General features: G+C 45.1%; 1 protein-coding gene across 3 annotated transcripts in view; it reads right to left on the bottom strand.

Annotated features, from left to right (window-relative positions):
• The window catches only part of LOC126365851 (transient receptor potential cation channel trpm), a 1,785,347-nt gene that overhangs the window by 171,837 nt on the left and 1,599,495 nt on the right, over positions 1-14,015 (bottom strand). For all 3 annotated transcript variants that reach the window (XM_050008509.1, XM_050008510.1, XM_050008512.1), the window contains one exon: positions 4,764-4,938. In XM_050008509.1, the coding sequence (XP_049864466.1) occupies positions 4,764-4,938 (175 nt within the window). The remainder of the gene's footprint in view (positions 1-4,763; positions 4,939-14,015) is intronic.

The raw sequence follows: 14,015 nt of genomic DNA, 5'->3' as shown, positions 1-14,015 counted from the left end.
AAGCACAACAGACTCGGTGGTGGTGAGGGAGACACTGTGGCCAGGCCTCGGGTTTCGGGGTTTCGACCCCTGCCCACTGCTCACTTTGCCCCCCGAGACCCCCCGGTCCACTACCACGAAAAAAGTAAAAAAAGCTTGTTCGGTGCTTAATATATTTTCTTTATTTAAAAACAATAATAAAGTGTATTACTTTATGAATTTTATTCGTTTGAATGTAATTTTTTGAAATTTCTAGTGGCAACTATAATTCACTATACAGAAAGTATACGCCATGGACTTTTACTCTGCAAACTCTTCAAAATTTCGTGCAGTGGTTTACTACATCTAATGCTGCACAATAACTGCGTTGAACTTCGAAACAAAATTAAGTCATTTATGGGGGAAAGGTATCAGTCAAGAAGATGAGTGAAAATAAAATTTTTGGGCCAAATAGTTTTTGTGTAATCGAATGATAAAGTGTGTCAAAGCAGTCGAAACACCATGTGTCTGTACAGGCGAGCAGTGCATTGATGACAAAATCGCGCACATCGCGGAATGCGGGAAGCACGTCTCTGTAGCAGCGAAAGGGTTAATGCGGCCGTGGTGGCTTTACTTCATAAACTGCGCGCTCCCCCCTAAACATAAGTTTGCGAATTATACAGGGTGTTACAAAAAGGTACGGTCAAACTTTCAGGAAACTTTCCTCACACACAAAGAAAGAAAATATGTTATGTGGACATGTGTCCGGAAACGCTTACTTTCCTTGTTAGAGCTCGTTTTATTACTTCTCTTAAAATCACATTAATCATGGAATGGAAACACATAGCAACAGAACGTACCAGCGTGACTTCAAACACTTTGTTACAGGAAATGTTCAAAATGTCCTCCGTTAGCGAGGATACATGCATCCACCCTCCGTCGCATGGAATCTCTGATGCGCTGATGCAGTCCTGGAGAATGGCGTATTGTATCACAGCCGTCCACAATACGAGCACGAAGAGTCTCTACATTTGGTACCGGGGTTGCGTAGACAAGAGCTTTCAAATGCCCCCATAAATGAAAGTCAAGAGGGTTGAGGTCAGGAGAGCGTGGAGGCCATGGAATTGGTCCACCTCTACCAATCCATCGCTCACCGAATCTGTTGTGAGAAGTGTACGAACACTTCGACTGAAATGTGCAGGAGCTCCATCGTGCATGATCCACATGTTGTGTTGTACTTGTAAATGCACATGTTCTAGCAGCACTGGTAGAGTATCCTGTATGAAATCATGATAACGTGCTCCATTGAGCGTAGACGGAAGAACATGGGGCCCAATCAAGACATCACAAACAATGCCTGCCCAAACGTTCACAGAAAATCTGTGTTGATGACGTGATTGCACAATTGCGTGCGGATTCTCGTCAGCCCACACATGTTGGTTGTGAAAATTTACAATTTGATCACATACTGACGAAACTAAAATGAGCTCTAACATGGAAATTAAGCGTTTCAGGACACATGTCCACATAACATCTTTTCTTTATTTGTGTGTGGGGAATGGTTCCTGAAAGTCTGGCCGTACCTTTTTGTAACACCCTGTATACTATGGCCCTGCTTCTCTTGCCGCGCAACACAGCAATCTCCCGCGTCTGGGCGGGCATGCGCGAATCGCCAAGATAAAACAATTGAACTATAGAAATGAAAAACTGTGAACTTTACAAAATGGCAAAAAAAAACTAGTACCAATGAGTCACAGTTGGAAACGGCCACCAAATACCTGGGTGCAACGCTTTGTTGGGATATCAAACGGAATGATCGCATAGGCTCAGTTGTGGGTAAAGCGACTCGTAGACTTCTGTTTATCGGTAGAATACTAAGAGAAAGCGATTTAGTCTACAAAGGAGATTACTTACTAGGCATTCCTTCAACCCATTCTAGAACCTTGCTGAAGTGCGTCGGAGCCATACCAATTCGAACTAACAGTAGATGTTAAACGTATACAGAGAAGGCCAGCAGGAATGATCAGAGGTTTGTTTGGCCCGTGGGAGGATGTCACAGAGATGCTGAAGAAACTGAACTGGCATACTGTTGAAGACAGATGTAAATTATCTCGAGATTACCATGTTTTAAGAACCAGCTTTGAATGATGACTCTAGGAATATACCTCAACCCCCTACGTATCGCCCTCATTGCGATTGTAAAGACTAGATTAGATTAATTACAACACGCACAGAAGCGTTTCAGCAATTGTTCTTCCCGCGCTCCACATGTGAATGAAATGCAGTTGTTCCACATTAATGTTCACATAGTCTACAGCTGTCACGGTGCTTCTGATTACCACTCCAGCTCCCAAGGAAGCTCAGCATAATACAGTCCCCGCCGGGCTGCGTCTGTGGCACGGTGAATGTTTCGAACGACTGGTCTCCGGGATGACGGCGTATCCAGACACGACCAACGACCTGGTGTAACGGGAACTGTTATTCATTCGTCGATGCGACAATTTTCCCTTGAACCACCGTCCAGTCTCGACGATCCTGTGCCCACTGCCTTCGTAAGTGACGATGAGGTTGGTCAATATGGGAACACTTAGGGGTTTCCAGGTAAGGAGCTCCATGTTCACCAATGTGCGCTGACCTCCAACACCTTGTCGCCTACTAGTGCTTTCACCGTCCTTCAAACCCTTTCCACAGATGTTTACAACACTAGCACATGAACAGCAGACCAGCTTTTGCAGTTCCAAGACGCTCGTTCACAGGAGTCGGGCCAAAACAATCTACCCTTTGTGAAAGTCGCTTAGATCAGTGGATTTCTCGATTTGCGGTCAGTAACGTCGCGTGAATGATTCCCCATTGGTCTTTGCTCTGTTTATATACTTTGATTTTTACGTCACATGACTGCCAACACCACCAGGCATCATTAACTCTCGCATTGGGTAGTAGTCATCATGTTTTAACTTATCAGTGCAGATTAGATGGGTATATCGGATAACTAATTAAGGGATAGTAAATGGACTCGAGAAGAAACGAAGCTTAGGGCACAATATGACTAAATGAAGAGACAGAATGATAGGACACATCCCACGGCATCAAGGAATAATTAATTTGGTATCGGAGGGATGTGGGAGAGGACGGACGTAAAAATTGTAGAGCGAAATATGTGGTGTCTGTTCTTTTGGATATCTTCGAAAGAGCAGACGCCAAATAAATAAATAAATAAATGGCGGCCAATGATCCCTTCAGTGCAGATGCACACCAGACTCTAGCTTTCTACATCTACATCTACATTTCTACATTTATACTCCGCAAGCCACCCAACGGTGTGTGGCGGAGGGCACTTTACGTGCCACTGTCATTACCTCCCTTTTCTCTTCCAGTCGCGTATGGTTCGCGGGAAGAACAATTGTCTGAAAGCCTCCGTGCGCGCTCGAATCTCTCTAATTTTACTTTCGTGATCTCCTCGGGAGGTATAAGTAGGGGGAAGCAATATATTCGATACCTCATCCAGAAACGCACCCTCTCGAAACGTGGACAGCAAGCTACACCGCGATGCAGAGCGCCTCTCTTGCAGAGTCTGCCACTTGAGTTTGCTAAACATCTCCGTAACGCTCTCACGGTTACCAAATAACCCTGTGACGAAACCCGATATGGAACGGATCCCACACTTAGGAGCAGTACTCAAGTATAGGTCGAACGAGTGTTTTGTAAGCCACCTCCTTTGTTGATGGACTACATTTTCTAAGGACTCTCCCAATGAATCTCAACCTGGTACCCGCCTTACCAACAAATAATTGTATATGATCATTCCACTTCAAATCGTTCCGCACGCATACTCCCAGATATTTTACAGAAGTAACTGCTACCAGTGTTTGTTCCGATATCATATAATCATACAATAAAGGATCCTTCTTTCTATGTATTCGCAATACATTACATTTGTCTGTGTTAATGGTCAGTTGCCATTCCATGCACCAAGTGCCTATCCTCTGCAGATCTCCCTGCATTTCGCTGCAACTTTCTAATGCTGCAACTTCTCTGTATACTACAGCATCATCCGCGAAAAGCCACATGGAACTTCCGGCACTATCTACTAGGTCATTTATATATATTGTGAAAAGCAATGGTCCCATAACACTCCCCTGTGGCACGCCAGAGGTCACTTTAACTTCTGTAGACGTCTCTCCATTGATAACAACATGCCGTGTTCTGTTTGCTAAAAACTCTTCAATCCAGCCACACGGGAATCGGCGAGATGCCACGAATAATGAGGCTAATGACAGGGCCACTGCATCAGTAGTATGCGGTACAAATTGAGCATTTGGGTCTGAAGGGAACCGTGTCCGTGTGGTCCTTACGGTGTGGTGACCACAGCGCCCTGGCGGCGCAGTAGTCAGCGCTTCTGCCTAGTAAGCAGTAGACCCGCGTTTGAATCCCAGTCGTGCACAAATTTTCAGCTTGCCTCACTGATTTAAATCAATGTCCACTAGCAGCTAATGTCTTTAATTTCCTTGTTTCCCACTATAGAGGGAGACAAGGGTTGACTACAGTTAATAGGAGTAAAGGAATGTGGGTTACAGCAGATATGCAGAGATGATGTGACTTGCAAGTATAGGTTAACATAGCCTGCTCCATCAAACGAATCTTTGTGGAGGGAGGAGGGGAAGGGGGGAGGAGGAGGGAGAGAAGACTACAAATGTTAAAGTACTTGGGATGCCTTGCCTACAATAAATGAAAGTATGTAACGATATTAGTCTACAGGTGTGAGCTAGGTGCTATTCACTGGCGTAATTATGGATTGCACAATTTACCTGTGCTTTGCTCGGATGAGGACCACCTTGGAACTCAATAGTTCCATAGGCATTGGTAGGCGAGGCTTGAGTATGCTTGGCTGGACTCCACGGCTCTTCCACCAATCCTGTCGTCGCTGCCTCGACGTCGATGCCCTTGCCGCAGTGATAGGTCAGAGTCTGGCCGCAGCAGCATCTGCAGAAAAGAGAAAGAAAGGTGGAAGCTGAGTGCGGGATTCATCGGCACATCATGCTCGCTTTATGCTCTCAAATTACAATAGTTTATTTAATTCTCATTAGTTTTGGATATTTCCCGATAAGCATTCTTGCGACTCGAGTACGGCAAGTCATCTGAAATGTCCATGTTACTGTGCTACATTCGATGAAGCTGGGTGTTTCTTGACTGAGGCCAACAGCTTCGACACAGAGAGAGGGCACTGATCCAGAGTTAGCGTTCCCAGAATGCGAGCCAAAAGCTGTATACTGCATCGCGACAGATTAAGAAAAATTAGTACTTCTCCGTAACTCTTAATATTTTCTTTTTTTTTAAAGTTGGAGAACTATTTTTAGGTATATTGTTTTTATTTCCTTCGTTGGACGAAAAACTAGTTACAGAAATATTCTTTATTTGTAATTCATGTACACTAACCAGCCAGGTCATCATGACCACCTACCTAATAGCCGGTATGTCCACCTTTGGCACAATTTTAATATTTTGTTGTCATACTTGTGCGTGTTTGCTTTCATATAATACTAAATATAATTCGTTGTAATATTTTTTAAAGTTCTTCTTCTGTTCGTCGACGATGAATTGAACTTTTGAGAGAAGATTTAAAGCAGCAGCTTTTGTGTTGTCTGTGAAATGCAGCATTCTGAACAGAATTTCTAAATGGTCTTTACTCATTACATTTCGTGGGAATGTTTGGATAAACAGTTGATCCTGAGGCCAATATAAATGTATGCATCTACAAAATCAATCATAACAACTACTTTGTTCATCCTTGACCGTTGGCAGCCATTGATTCAAATGTTTGGAGACCACTATCGTTTTTATGGCGTAGATATTCATTTGTTCACTGATATGTTGGAATATTTCATGTGTGACAAAAAGTCTATAAAAACCTTCGACTATTTTACACTTCGTTACAGGATCATTTAGTAATTGCGAAAGCGTTACGGAGATGATAGATAAACTCCAGTGGAAGACTCTGCAGGAGAGACGCTCAGTAGCTCGGTACGGGCTTTTGTTGAAGTTTCGAGAACATACCTTCACCGAAGAGTCAAGCAGTATATTGCTCCCTCCTACGTATATCTCGCGAAGAGACCATGAGGATAAAATCAGAGAGATTAGAGCCCACACAGAAGCATACCGACAATCCTTCTTTCCACGTACAATACGAGACTGGAATAGAAGGGAGAACCGATAGAGGTACTCAGGGTACCCTCCGCCACACACCGTCAGGTGGCTTGCGGAGTACGGATGTAGATGTAGATGTAGATTTGCACATTTCGATTACTCACTGTGGCTGCATGGGCACTCGTGAAATGCAAAGTCTTTGGATGGTTGCCTCGAGGATCAAACCAAGTACTATGATCATTTATTGAAACATCAGACGAGTTTTCACTTTAGAATGGAGGCTATCGCATTACACGGTCACGTCTACGTGGTACACATAACACACTCGATTAATCACTATCTTCTCCTCGCGACAATTTTACTACTATAAGCAACAAAGCTGTTTAAAAATAAACGCTGTGAAACTAGCCGCTCCGTGTACAACTGTTTCTCTTACTGGCAATCCCTTGGAGGTTGTGGTCTTACCATACCACTTCCGTTTATACTCCAGTCAACAACCATAAAATGATGTGCTTGCAGTTTGTTCACTTACACTGCTCGGCGACTATTGCCGAGCGAATTGTTTCCACGGTAACGCCCGTGAGTTAGATGGCACGTGCCGCTTCCATGGCGGATGGGTTGCCCGCCGGCAGGCGATAACTGGGGAAGCAACCGGCGGCTCGCATGCCGGATCCGCCGCGCGACTGAATTCACTCAATTCACTCCCACCTGCCAAAGAAATTCGTAAGGTTTCACCTAATGGTTTGTCAACTGGGACTGCTTATCTCATTGTCGCATCTTGTTTTTTCATCCTTTCTCGTATAAATATTAGTAAATATTTCTTGTCTTTGTGGGCGTATAACAACACTTGGGTTATTGAAATTGAAGGTAATTTACGCTGAGGTGACAATACTCATGGGATAACGATATGCACAAATACAGATGGCGGAAGTATGGCGTACACAAGGAATAAAAGGGCAGTTCATTGGCGCAGCTGCCATTTGTAATCAGGCAATTCATATGAATAGGTCTCCGACGTGATTACGGCCGCACGACGGGAATTAACAGACTTTGAACGCGGAATGGAAGTTGGAGGAAGAGGCATGCGACATTCCATTTCGGAAATCATTAGGAAATTTAGTATTCCGAGATCCATAGCGCCAAGAACGTGCTGAGAATCCCAGATTTCAGGCATTACCTCTCACCACGGAAGCGCAGTAGCCGACTGCCTTCATTTAACGACCGAGAACAGCAGTGTTTGCGTAGAGATATCAACACTAATAGACTGTCAACACAGTAGAAATCAATGTGGGACGTACGACGAACGTACCCGTTAGGATAGTGGGGCGAACTTTGGCCTTAATGGGTTCTGGCAGCAGACGACCGACGCGAGTGCCTTTGCTAACAGGATGACATCGCCTGCTGCGCCTCTTGTAGCCTCGTGACCATAGCGGTCGGACGGAGACTGAAAAACCGTGGCCTGGTCAGATGAGTCATGATTTCAGTTGGTAAGAGCTAACGGTAAGGTTCGAGTGTGGCGCAAAACCTACGAAGCCGTGGAGCCAAGTTGTCAACAAGGCACTATGCAATCTGGTGGTGGCTCCGTAATGGTGTGGGCTGTGTTTACATGGAATGGACTGGATCCTGGCTATGTTCGTCTACCTGGAGACCATTTGTAGCCATTCATGGACTCCATGTTCCCAAATAAAAATGGAATTTATATGGCTGCCATTGCGCACAAAAGTTCGCATTTAGTCTGGTCGATTCAAACGAATGATTTGGTCACTCAGACCGCCCGATATGAATCACATGGAACGTTTATGGAACATAATCGAGAGGTCAGTTCGGCACAACATTCTGCACCAGCAAAGCTTTCGCAATTATGGACGGCTGTAGAGGCAGAATGGCTCAATATTTCTGCAGGGGACTTCCGACGACTTGTTGAGTCCATGCTACGTCGAGTTAATGCACTACACACAGCGGAAAAAGGAGGTCGCATACGATATTTCGAGGTATCCCATGATATTTGCCACCCCAGTGTACAACATAAAATTGCTACACCACGAAGATGACGTGCTACAGGGCGAAATTTAACCGACAGGAAGAAGATGCTGTGATATGCAAGTGATTAGCTTTTCGGAGCATTCACACAAGCTTGGCGCCGGTGGCGGCAACTACAACGTGCTGACATGAGGAAAGTTTCCAACCGATTTCTCATACACAAACAGCAGTTGAGCGGCGTTGCCTGGTGAAACCTTGTTGTGATGCCTCGGGTAAGGAGGAGAAATGCGTACCATCACGTTTCCGACTTTGATAAAGGTCGGATTGTAGCCTATCTCGATTGTGGTTTATCGTAGCGCGACATTGCTGCTCGCGTTGGTGAGATCCAATGACTGTTAGCAGAATATGGAATCGGTGGGTTCAGGAGGGTATACGGAACGCCGTGCTGGATCCCAACGGCCTCGTATCACTAGCAGTCGAGATGACAGGCATCTTATCCGCATGGCTGTAACGGATCGTGCAGCCACCTCTCGATCCCTGAGTTAACAGATGGAGACGTTTGCAAGACAACAACCATCTGCACGAACAGTTCGACGACGTTTGCAGCAGCATGGACTACCAGCTCGGAGACCATGGCTGTGGTTACCCTTGACTCTGCATCACAGACAGGAGCGCCTGCGATGGCGTACTCAGCGACGAACCTGGGTACACGAATGGCAAAACGTCATTTTTTTTCGGACGAATCCAGGGTCTGTTTACAGCATCATGATGGTCGCATCCGTGTTTGGCGACATCGCGGTGAACGCACATTGGAACCGTGTATTCGTCATCGCCATACTGGCGTATCACCCATCATGATGGTATGGGGTGCCATTGGTCACAAATCACGGTCACCTCTTGTTCGCACTGACGGCGCCTTGAACAGTGGACGTTATATTTCAGATGTGTTACGACCCGTGGCTCTACTCTTCATTCGATCCCTGCGAAAGTCTACATTTCAGCAGGATAATGCACGACCGCATGTTGCAGGTCCTGTAAGGGCCTTTCTGGATGCCGTGGCTAGCACATTCTCTCGATCTTAGACCAATTGAAAACGCCTGGTCAATGGTGGCCGAGCAACTGTCTCGTCACAATACGCCAGTCACTACTCTTGATGAACTGTAGTATCGTTTTGAAGCTGCATGGGCAGCTGTACCTGTACACGCCATCCAAACTCTGTTTGACTCAATGCCCAGGCGTATCAAGGCCGTTATTATGGCCAGAGGTTGTTGTTCTGGGTACTGATTTCTCAGGATCTATGCACCCAAACTGCGTGAAAATGTAATCACATGTCAGTTCTAGTATAACATATACGTTTAATGACTACCCGTTTATCATCTGTATTTATTCTTGGTGTAGCAATTTTAATGGCCAGTAGTGTGTCATTTTACGTGTATAGACTTCAGCGAGGAATGAAAATTTGTAGCAAGGTCAGGAATCCAACCCGGGTTTTCTGCTTACTACGCAGGTGCGCTAGGCACTAAGCCACTTTGTCACAGCTATTCGTAAAACTGCACGAATTTCTCTGCCACGCCTCCTTCCTCTATCCAAGTTCTCAGTGGCATCCCATTCTACAGTAAATTCCCCCTTACACACGAACGTGAGCATATCTGTATCAGACCCGTAAGGTCTCGGAAATTGTGTCATATATTTTGTGTAATTTACTAGCTGCAGTCAGCGGCTTTTATATGCGTTTATTTTTCCATGGTGATATTTCAAGATGGATTAATCTAGAGATGATTTCATTTATTTGTGTCTCGTGAACATCTGTTGTTTACTAACGGTGTTGGAGAATTTTGCAACGGAAGACTTTAAGATTGCTGTTTTAATGAATCGTAAATAAAGAAATAAATTTCATGACGCCTATATAAATGTGATATCTGAAAATGGGATGATTATAAAATGAATGTACTTAAAAAACACGTGCTTCGAGGCGAACTTTGTTCGTGTGACGTGTTGGAACATCACTGACGCTATATTTCTGATTTCATGCGTTAGGAGCGCTGCTATCGCGTTGGGTGACGAGACGGCCAGCGAGCGTAAGTAGGTACGTGAATCAGGCCTGCGGGTCACCAAAGTATGCCCATGCCTGCGCTGGCTCAACACTCGTCAGACGGTCGTCGTCACGAACTACTGCCGCTTCAGCGGAAAGTGAAAGCGCAATAAAACTGGCTCCACGCTGAACGTGTTGAACGCACATACTTGTGTTGCAGTAGAATACTCCCTTCAACTTGTAAGTACCCCGTGGAGAGGGAGACAAAGGCACGAATGCAGTAGACTGGTTCAAATGGGTATAAGCTGCAGTAGTTACTCAGATGGAGAGGCCTGCAAAGGATTGAGTAACGTTGAGATCTACACCAAACTAGTCTTCACACTGAAGACAACAACAGGACAACAATAACAAACCAAACTTTTAGCGAAATTAACGGTTTAATAACATGTCGCTTGCAAGAGCGGATGTAAATCTCTCACGTATGATATACCAAAGTCTGTAAATCAATACATGTATAAATCAACTGGTCAAAGTTAACCGTCTTCTATTACCTTAAAAAGAATTTGTATACGAATGTATTGCTACCAGTAAAAAATACAAATAATAACATAAAAAGTAACTGAAGTATACGTAGTGCGGACGCTACAACATCACATCTGGCCGCGAGCGTAAGCAAATGATAACCTAAACCGCCAGAGGGGTGTGGAGCGGTGCGGACGAACAAGCCCCGACTCCCTCCCGCAGGACTATGAGTCTATACCCATGATTTTTGCTCCTGCAAAATCAGAACCGACACATTCAAAGGGATCGTCTATTCCTTCTGGGGTCGCACTTGAACCCCAAGATGGACCAGCATTGCTCACGTCCCCCATTTCAAAACTAGAAAAAAAGATAGAAAGTAACGCACAAGACAAAATAACGCGGTTCTGTACAACTCATCCGGTTACGGCAGTGTTATAAAGAGGTGTTCAGGTCAGACCTCTACAGCTATCCTCCACAACCACAGTCAAAAACAGACAGCCTTCTCCCACCGCCCCCCCTCCACCCCCCCCCCCCTCCCCGCTCCCCACACACTTGAACCTGCCACGTTATTAATGTCGGCAAAATACGTCGTAAGCTGCCTGAATCCTCCACCAGGCGCAGCTTGCTGCTCTCGTGAATATCGCTGACAATATGGTTCCAGAAAGCCCGGCATCCGAATCAGTTCCAGCAAAACCTGCTTGCATTGTGAATGCAGGTAGCGATTGCTGTCGATACTAGCAAGTGGTCATCACAGTTAGAATTGAGAACCTTGATTTGATTTGATTTGATTTTGACAGGGAAGCTAAAACAGCTTTGGTCTAACCCGTTACTGCCCGTACCGAAACAGAGTTTATTGTGCGGTATCGCTCCCTGTATATCTATTACAGCCAACGAAAGCCCTTAAACAGTGCAAGGAGTCCCTTTATCAGTTTTTTGTTATACACAATTTCTTCAGATCTAGTTGTCCCGAAAAATTCTGTGTCTCTTGCTCTCCAATGCCGTGCATTCGAAGATTAGGGGTGTGATGCAGTTTATTCACTCTCATCATAGATCCTACATTTAGGGTCTTCTTCCGTGATACCCACTATATGTAGGTGTTTTTTTGAAATTCCCATGGCCAGTCATCAGTCCAACTATGAGTTCTGTTTCCTGTTCAAGCCCAGGATTACAGAGCTTCTTTTAAAACAAGGCTTTGGCATCATTACATTACCATGGTTCAAATGGCTCTGAGAACTATGGGACTTAACATCTGAGGTCATCAGTTCCCTAAAACTTAGAACTACTTAAACCTAACTAACCTAAGGACAGCACACACATCCATGCCCGGGGCAGGAGTCGAACCTGCCACCGTAGCGGTCGCGCGGTTCCAGACTCAAGCGCCTAGAACCGCTCGGCCACACCGGCCGGCCCTTACCATGTTTTTGTTTATAGACCTTTGTCCAGTATTCTACGTGCTGTCTTCTATGCTAGTTCCGTACTTCTAGTTCGATCATAGCCTTGGTGATCGTCAGGACAGGTTACGGTCCAATGAATGGAGTCTTTGCTGCCACCCTAGTCAATCTGTCGACTTGTTCATTGCCACCGATCGCTGAGTGGCCAGAGACCCACTCTAGGTTTACCCTATTGCTCCCTCCTAGCTCCACCAGAGCCCTGTGACATTCTGCAACAATCTTAGATCTTGTTACAAAGATCCAGTTTTTACCAGTTTTGAGTCTGTACGCATCGACTGCTGCCTTCATCTTGATCCAGAGGTGTAGTGGAGGCATGTCCAGCATGGTTCCCATCCCAGCGGTTGGTCTGTTCCTAATTCCGCCTATTATGGCTAAGCAGGCCAGTCTCTGACCCTTAGAAATCTCCTTAACTGCAACCTGCTGTTCTACATTCTTCCACCACACTACGGCCCTGTAGGGATCCTACGTCTAACCACCGTGGTGTGTATCCAGTGCATACCTCTGGGGCTTAGGCCACAGTTTTTGCCACAAGTCCTTCTGGTACTCACTAGAGTACCTTTCGCCTTGGAACAGATGCTCTTAATGTGAGGGGTTAATGTTAGTTTCTCATCTAAGGTCACCCCTAGATATTTCACTATCCCCTTCACGGGTAGAGTTTCATCGAAGAGCTTTAGATTCCAACTTGAGTGTTGGATGTGCTTCTTCGTGAATGATACCACAACAGTCTTCTTAGTATTAGTACTCAGATCCTGATTGGGAACCTTACTCTTACTTCTGGTCAGGTGGTGTTCTTTGATAATGCATCGATCACTAAGTACCAGCCATGAAAAACATGCGAGTGTACATAACGCATACACTATTACGCTAGTTTGAAAGAGAACAGTACTTGATCGGAAGTATCCTGACACCCCTAATTAATTAGGGATTAATTGATAGAGGTAACGAGGGGCGGGTCTGCTAGTAAATACAGTGGAGGGAGGGGGGAAGGGAGGAAGGATGTATTGCGCTATCAGCACAAAAGGAGTAACAGAAGAATGTGCCTCTCAGGAGAGCTCAGTGACTTCAAATGTGGACTAGTCACTGGATGTCATCTGAGTAACAAATTCATCGAGACATTTCAATCCTTGTAAAAATACCTGACCGTTGGTAATGTGGTTGTGAAGTGGAAGCGCGAAGAAACACTCACAGCTAAACCAAAACCAGGCAGATCTCATGTACTATCGAGCAGGGACCAGCGAGCATTGCGGAAGATGGATGTAAAAAATGTGTGAACTCAGCGGAAGGTGTAACTTACTAGTTTCAAACTGCTAATAGCAGTCTAGCTAGCTCAACGACTGTGCGCAGCGAGTTAAAAAGAATGGTCGAGCAGCTGCTCGCAAGACTCACAGTTCCATACGGTGAGCCACTAACAATAGGAGCTGAAACGTTTGTGGGAGAAAAGTTACATGGGACAACGGAGGCCATGATATGACTTTGGTTTTTTGTTCCTAGGAAGAGCTGTTTCAGAGATATGAAGGTCAACTTTTTTTTTAATGGGATGTTATAGTTTGGTACTTATTTTCTGACAGCAGTTATCGAGACGAATCGAATGATGTGTAACAGTAAGGTCTTTGAAGGTCAACGAAGGTCACAAAAGTGGCATGAACGTCCATTTACAGAAGGTGTTCGAAGTGATGACCATTGGTATCAATGCAGTGCTGCAATCTATTCATTGTGGACTGAATGGTTTTCCTTATTACATCGGAACTTATTGAAGCACATGCTCTGACAGTACTCTCACGCATATCTTCAGGTGTAGCTGGGACGTCTTTATAAACAATGTCTTTTACGAATTCGCACAAGAAAAAATCCAGAGGCGACAAGTCTGGCGAACGAGCAGGCCAAGACACATCTGCTCCCCGTCGAATCCAACGATTTGGGAATTGTCTCTG

This window comes from Schistocerca gregaria, chromosome 4, assembly GCF_023897955.1.
Source record: "Schistocerca gregaria isolate iqSchGreg1 chromosome 4, iqSchGreg1.2, whole genome shotgun sequence".
NCBI classification, from domain to species: domain Eukaryota; kingdom Metazoa; phylum Arthropoda; class Insecta; order Orthoptera; family Acrididae; genus Schistocerca; species Schistocerca gregaria.
Note: the sequence above shows the minus strand (reverse complement) of the source record. Positions and strands in the feature narration are given on the sequence as shown.